This window comes from Indicator indicator, chromosome 30 (genome assembly GCF_027791375.1).
Source record: "Indicator indicator isolate 239-I01 chromosome 30, UM_Iind_1.1, whole genome shotgun sequence".
Classification (NCBI taxonomy): domain Eukaryota; kingdom Metazoa; phylum Chordata; class Aves; order Piciformes; family Indicatoridae; genus Indicator; species Indicator indicator.
The window spans coordinates 11,251,592-11,258,265 of NC_072039.1; the positions used below are offsets into that span (position 1 = coordinate 11,251,592).

The 6,674-nt window shown below is 52.9% G+C and overlaps 1 protein-coding gene across 1 annotated transcript in view; it reads left to right on the plus strand.

Annotated features, from left to right (window-relative positions):
* Positions 1–6,674, plus strand: part of AP2B1 (adaptor related protein complex 2 subunit beta 1) — a 91,101-nt gene that overhangs the window by 19,788 nt on the left and 64,639 nt on the right. Inside the window, exons 5-7 of the mRNA XM_054394234.1 lie at positions 1,706–1,896; positions 5,764–5,985; positions 6,296–6,326. Of these exons, the coding sequence (XP_054250209.1) occupies positions 1,706–1,896; positions 5,764–5,985; positions 6,296–6,326 (444 nt within the window). The remainder of the gene's footprint in view (positions 1–1,705; positions 1,897–5,763; positions 5,986–6,295; positions 6,327–6,674) is intronic.

The following is a 6,674-nucleotide window of genomic DNA, read 5'->3' on the forward strand; positions in this document are numbered from 1 at the left end:
GCATGAGAGTGTCTAGAGACAGAAGAGGAGAAAGTGGTTTTAAACATGAGGGAGAGGAGGTTCAGACTGGATCTTAGGAAGAAGTCCTTCAGTAGGAGAGTGGTGAGACTCTGGAACAGGTTGCCCAGGGAGGTTGTGGATGCCTCCTCCCTGGAAGTGTTCCAAGGCCAGGTTGCAGGAGGTCTTGAGCAGCTGAGTCAAGTCAGGAGGTGTCCCCTGCCCATGGCAGGCAGGTTGGAGCAGATGTTCTCTAAGATCCCTTCCAGCCTGTGCTACTCTGATGCTGCTGCTGGGCTGCTGAATCTCAATGTGGGACTGGGAATGAAACTCTGCTGCACTCCTGCTTCTTGCTCTTAAACTGAGTCCTGGACCTCTGACCTGCTCTGTGTCTCCTTCCATCCACATTTAGAGAGGAGAAGCCCTTCCATGGTCCTAAATGCAGCAGAAGCATTCTCAGTGGTGATCTGTGCTGGAGCTCTTGCTTTAAGGGGACTCCACGAAGCAGACAAATGTTTGCTATGGAGACTGTGTGCATTTGAAGTCTCTCTTACTGGCAGTTCAGCAGGAGCTGTCCAGTTCCTGGTGAGGCCACAGCTGCAATATTGTGTCCAGTTTTGGGCCCCTCAGTTCAAGAAGGACCTCAGGGAACTGCTTGAGAGAGTCCAGCCCAGAGCCACAGAGCTGCTGCAGGCAGTGGAACATCTCCTGTGAGGCCAGGCTGAGGGAGCTGGGGCTTGGAGCAGAGGAGCCTGAGGGCTGCCCTCATTGCTGGGGATCAAGATGTGCAGGGCTGGAGCCAGGCTCTGCTCAGGGATGGCCAAGGACAGCACAAGGGGCACTGGGGGCAAGCTGGAGCAGAGGAGGTGCCATGGGAACAGAAGGGAAAACTTTGTCACTGTGAGGGTGACAGAGTCCTGGAGCAGGCTGCCCAGGGGGGTTGTGGAGTCTCCTTCTCTGGAGGCATTCAAACCCCTCTGGATGTGTTCCTGTGTGAGCTGCCCTGGGTGACCCTGCTCTGGCAGGGGGCTTGGACTGGATGATCTCCAGAGGTCCCTTCCAACCCTTACCATTCTGTGATTTCAGGAAAGAAGTTCCATGTGGACACTGTGATGCCATCTCTAGCTCCCTCCAGAAGGAAGTCTCTTAAGCGGTCCCCATTCTGTCCAGCACTGACTTCAACTTTTGGTTATCTTCGTCAAAAATCCTGTCAAGTTGTAATTTCCCTGGCACAGTGCTCTGCACCTGTGCTGCCTTTTTGTGGGTCCTGTGTGCCAGCAGCCATCTCCTGCTGTGCTGCTCTTCTGTCACTTCCTCCCCAAGAGACTCCTCAAACGCTGGCAAAGAGCAAGGTCACAGTGGAGCTCTGGGCTCTTGTGGTTGGTAGTGAGGTTGCACTGAGTCCCTGAAGGCTCTGATGTGCTGGCTGCTGCTGAGCAGTTCATAGCACATCCTGGGATCTCTGTGGTTGTTTCCCATCCCAGAATCCCAGCATGGCAGGGTTGGAAGGGACCTCTGGAGAGCATCCAGTCCAACCCCACTCCTAAAGCAGGGCAACTCCCAGTGGCTTGCCCAGGGTCACAATGCCCAGATGGCTTTGGAAGCTCTCCAGAGAAGGAGACTCCACAACCTCTCTGGGCAGCCTGCTCCATGCCAAGCCCCTGAGGAGCAGCTAGCCAAGCCCCCATCTTCTTGTCTCTTCTCCCAGGTGGTTGCCAACGCTGTGGCTGCCCTGTCGGAAATCAGCGAGTCACATCCCAACAGCAACCTGCTGGATTTGAACCCTCAGAACATTAACAAGCTGCTGACAGCTCTCAATGAGTGCACAGAGTGGGGCCAGATCTTCATCCTGGACTGTCTGTCCAACTACAACCCCAAGGATGATCGTGAAGCTCAGAGGTATGGTCCTTCCTGCTCTCTGTGTGGGCTGCTTTGGGGTTAGTCACCAGCAGGGCACTTAGAGGATTCTGGCAGGGTCATGGTGCTGGTGGCCCAGAAGGCAACCGTGTCCTGGGCTGCATCAGAAGAGTGAGAGCAGCAGGACAAGGAAGTTCATTCTGCCCCTGTGCTCTGGAGAGACCCCACCTGGAGCACTGTGTCCAGTTCTGGTGCCTCCAGAACAAGGAAGACATAGAACTGTTGGAGAGGGTCCAGAGGAGACCATGAAGAATATCAGAAGGCTGTAGAGCCTCCCCTGTGGGGACAGGCAGGGAGAGTTGGAGCTGTTCAGCCTGGAGAAGACTCCAGAAGACCTTGGAGCAATCTTCCAGTACCTCAAGGAGGCTACAAGAGAGCTGGGGAAGGACTTTTGACAAGGGCTGGGAGTGACAGGATGAGGAACAATGGCTTTGAGCTGGGAGAGGGAAGACTGAGGCTGGTGATGAGGAAGAAATTCTTTCCAGTGAGGGTGGTGAGACACTGGCACAGGTTGCCCAGGGAGGCCTTGGCCTCTCCCTCCCTGGAGGTGTTCAAGGCCAGGCTGGATGAGGCCTTGAGCAACCTGGGCTGGATGGAGGTGTCCCTGCCCATGGCAGGGGGTTGGAACTTGGATGATCTTGAAGGTCCCTTCCAACCCAACCCATTCCATGATTCTATGGCTCTGGAAAGAGGCTGTGGTAAGAGGGGGCTCTGCTGAGCTGTGACAACTCAGGTCTTAGGGGAACTGAGGCTACTCAGCCCAAGGCCAAACCTGCAGCAGCAGGAGCACCTGTGGAGAATTTTCTGTTGTAAAGCAGAGATTTGAAATCTACTTTTGCTACTTTGAGAAGCAAGAAGCCTTTATATGTTTTGGAGCTTCCAGGGTACTACAGTTATGAGACTGGAATACTTTTTTCCAAGTAAATTCTCATCTGTAGTATGGTAGAACTGAAACTGAAGATAAGAAATAATTTCTATTATCATCCCAGCTTCTCCCTTGTGCTTTTATCTGTAGTTGCAATGAGCAAACCTAAGTACAAAGGCTTCAGAGTGTAAGTAGTAGAGTGTTAATTACAGAATCTCAGCATGGTGGGGGCTGCAGTGGACCTCTGGAGATCATCCAGGCCAAGCCCTGCTCCAGCAGGGCACCCACAGCAGCTTGCCCAGCAGCACAATGCCCAGGGGGGGTTGGAAGCTCTCCACACAAGGACACTCCACAACCTCTCTGGCCAGCCTGCTCCAGGCCTCCAGCACCCTCACAACAAACAACTTTCTCCTCCTCTTCACATGCAACCTCCTGGCTTCCACTTTGTGCCCCTTGCTGCCCCTTGTGCTGGCCCTGGGCACCACTGAGCAGAGTCTGGCCCCAGCCTCTTGCCCCCCACAGCTCCTTTAGCTCTTGCTGAGCATTGCTCAGCTCCCCTCTGGGGCTGCTCTTCTGCAGGCTCTCAGCCCCAGGGCTCTCAGCCTTTGCTCCTCACAGAGCTGCTCCAGGCCCCTCAGCAGCTTTGCAGCCTCCCCTGCACTCTCTCCAGCACTTCTCTGTCTCTCTTCAACTGAGGAGTCCTGAACTGGACCAAGGTCTCTGGTTGTGGCCTCCCTAGGTCAGAGTAGAGGGGGAAGAGACCCTCCCTCAATGTCCTGGCCACACTCTTCTTCATGCACCCCAATTCATGCACTTCAAACCTCCTCTTCCTTTGTGTCCAGAATCACAAAAAGTCAGATTCTGTACCCAGGAGAACAGGCAGCAGCAGGCCCAGGGGAGTTCTCAGACCAATACATTTCATGCAGGTGCTGTAAGAGGGGGAGGAAGGGGCACAAGCCCAGGTACAAAATCCTGGGCAGGCCCTTTGGAATTGGATGAGTTTCTTCACTGCCTGCTTTTCAGGCAGAACACCACCTTTTTAAGGCAGCCTGTCACTGGTCTGGGTGATTTTTGATTCTTTTTTTTTTTTTTCTACCCCCCTCCCCATTGTGTTCTCTTCTGTGCCAGAAACAGCTATTAATGAGTGCTAGGAGCCTGCAGAGAGCTCCTGGGTGTCAGGCCAGTAATATCCTGGCTCTGTCAGAAAGAGACCATGAGTGTGATCAGCTGTGAACATGTCCCAGTTCCTCATCCACAATTCCTCTGAAGAGTGGTGTCTCAAAGTGGGTGGGCAGTGACTGCTGCTGCTTTGTGTGGGGTCTGCCTCTGCCTGAGTTCAGACAGGAGTCTGCCAGCTCATGGCTCAGTGTTCTCCTTTACAGCAACTCTGCAGCACCCCTGGGTGAGGAGAACCTGAGGCACAGGGAGGTGATGCAGCTTTGGTGTGTCCAGGAGACCTTAGACAGGGGCAGTGGGGACTGGAAAGGCAAAAATCTTCATGGGATCAGGCAGAGGGCTACAAGATGTGGATGTAGAAGTTTGGCTGTCCCATGCTTGGTTCTTTGCTCAGTTTGATCACTCACTGTGTGGGACTGTTCAGGGCAAGAAGTAAGGAAAACAGAGCAGCTGCAGGGAAAATTCATGGGATTGAGAAGAAAAGAGACATTTGAGTCAGTGTAGACATGAGTGTTGATTCTCATGGATAAACTGAGCCAGCCCAGGTAACTGGATGGGTAAAAGGGTGAATAAAGATAAGGAAGTTCCACCTAACCTTCAGGAGAAAGTTGTTTGTTGTGAGGGTGCTGGAGGCCTGGAGCAGGCTGCCCAGAGAGGTTGTGGAGTGTCCTTGTGTGGAGAGCTTCCAACCCCCCCTGGGCATTGTGCTCCTGGGCAAGCTGCTGTTGGGTGCCCTGCTGGAGCAGGGCTTGGACTGGATGAGCTCCAGAGGTCCCTTTGTGATGCTGGCTTCTCTGAATCTGTGTATGGGGTGGTGAAATACTACACTCAGCTCTGACTTAGCCACCTCTGCTCTCCACTTAACTGTGCTGCTTCCCTTCTGGGGTGGCTGGAAGCAGATCTTGCAGGGACAGACACTTCAGGAGGCACAGATGGGAATAAGATTGTTCTGGGTTAGCAATCTGCAGGAGGGGGTGGGAAGAAACTTGACAGATGCTGTAAGAAAGACCAAATGAACCCAAACTTCCTTTCTGCCTAGGATGGGTGTTTAGGATGCTGTCAGTTACACAACCCATGGAGGCAAGCAGTGGAGCTGAGACCTGGCAGGATGTTGAGCTCATTCTTTCCTCTCTCTTTGGAATAACAGAAACCTTTTCTTGCAGGAACAAATGGTTGAAATGGCAGCAACACCTCCCAGGCAAGCCAGAAGTTTGTGTCACTTCTGCATGGTTACAGCAGGGCTAAAGCCTTTTGCTGATCACTCTTTGGTTGAAGTTGTGTTTGTAGGTGATGGGTGAGATCACAGGCATGGAGAGTGCCACCAGGCAAAGGCAGAAGGCAGCAGTGAGTGGCCATGTGTTGGGACTGTGGTGCTGAGAGCTGGAGGAGTTCCTGAGCCTAGCTGGCAGGAGAGGAAACTGTGAGAGAAGCTGTTCCTGTTTGCTTCCTGCTGTGCTCAGCAAAGCCAGGCTTTGTCAGGGGAGCTTCAGGCTGGATATTAGGAAATATTTCATCACTGAAAGGGTTCTCAAACACTGGGACAGGCTGCCCAGGGCAGTGCTGGAGTCACCATCCCTGGAGGTGTTCAAGCAGCCTCTGGAGGTGGCGCTTGGGAGCGTGGTTTAGTGGTGACCCTGCAGTGCTGGGGCAAGGGTTGGAGTGGATGAGCTTTGAGGTCTCTTCCAAGCAGATGTTTTCTGTGATTCAAATTAAAGTAGTGGCTGAGAAGCTGTCTTCAGCCATGTTCAGTCTCAGACATGGTGACAGCCTGAGGTGCTGTGAACCCTCTCCTGCTCCTCTCTCTGCAGCATTTGTGAGCGGGTGACCCCTCGGCTGTCTCACGCCAACTCTGCAGTGGTGCTGTCAGCAGTGAAGGTCTTGATGAAGTTCCTGGAGCTTCTTCCCAAGGACTCTGACTATTACAACATGCTGCTGAAGAAACTTGCCCCTCCCTTGGTGACCCTGCTGTCTGGAGAGCCTGAAGTTCAGTACGTTGCCCTGAGGAACATCAACCTGATCGTGCAGAAAAGGTAAAGGTTGTCGAAGGTTATCTCAGGCCTTCAGAGAAGTCCCCGTGCACAGAACTTGGTTTACTCCAGGTTCATGCCCCTCAAGGGAAGGATTAAAGAGTCTTACTCCAGTAGCCTGGATAAATTTTCATTGCAGCAGACTTTTGTGATGCCAGTATCAGATGGTAGTTCTTTACCTGCCTCACTCTTCACTGCCCTTTCAAGAGCTGCCTTCTCCTTAGACTACAAATCAGAGCACAAAGCAGAGAATGATGTCTGTGCAGTGCAGAGTGGCCTGCAGAACTCAGTGTGCCTCTGCTGTGCCCTTCAGTGCAGAAGAACCAGGCTGGTGGCTTACTGATGTACAGAGGGTTGGGGTTTTTCACCAGTTCACTCCCCATGCATGTTTAAATGCTGTTGTTCCTGCCTGGGAAGGTGGCATGGGCTGGATGGCACTTTGTGGTCAGGGCAGAGTTACTGCGCACTGGCATCTGGTAAGTGGAAGCAGGAAATGAGTTTGGGTGGGGTTTGCACTGAGGTAAGGACCCACTGCAGTGGTTGGCTCAGCAGTTCAAGTGCAGGAAGTAGAGATGTAGCCATAGTTAGAGAGACTCTCCAGCCTCCTGACTTCCCTCACATCGTTCTCATATGTTTGTTTGTGTGTCCTGCTCTCAGAGTGACCCCATTCCATTTCTCACTGAACCTTTGGG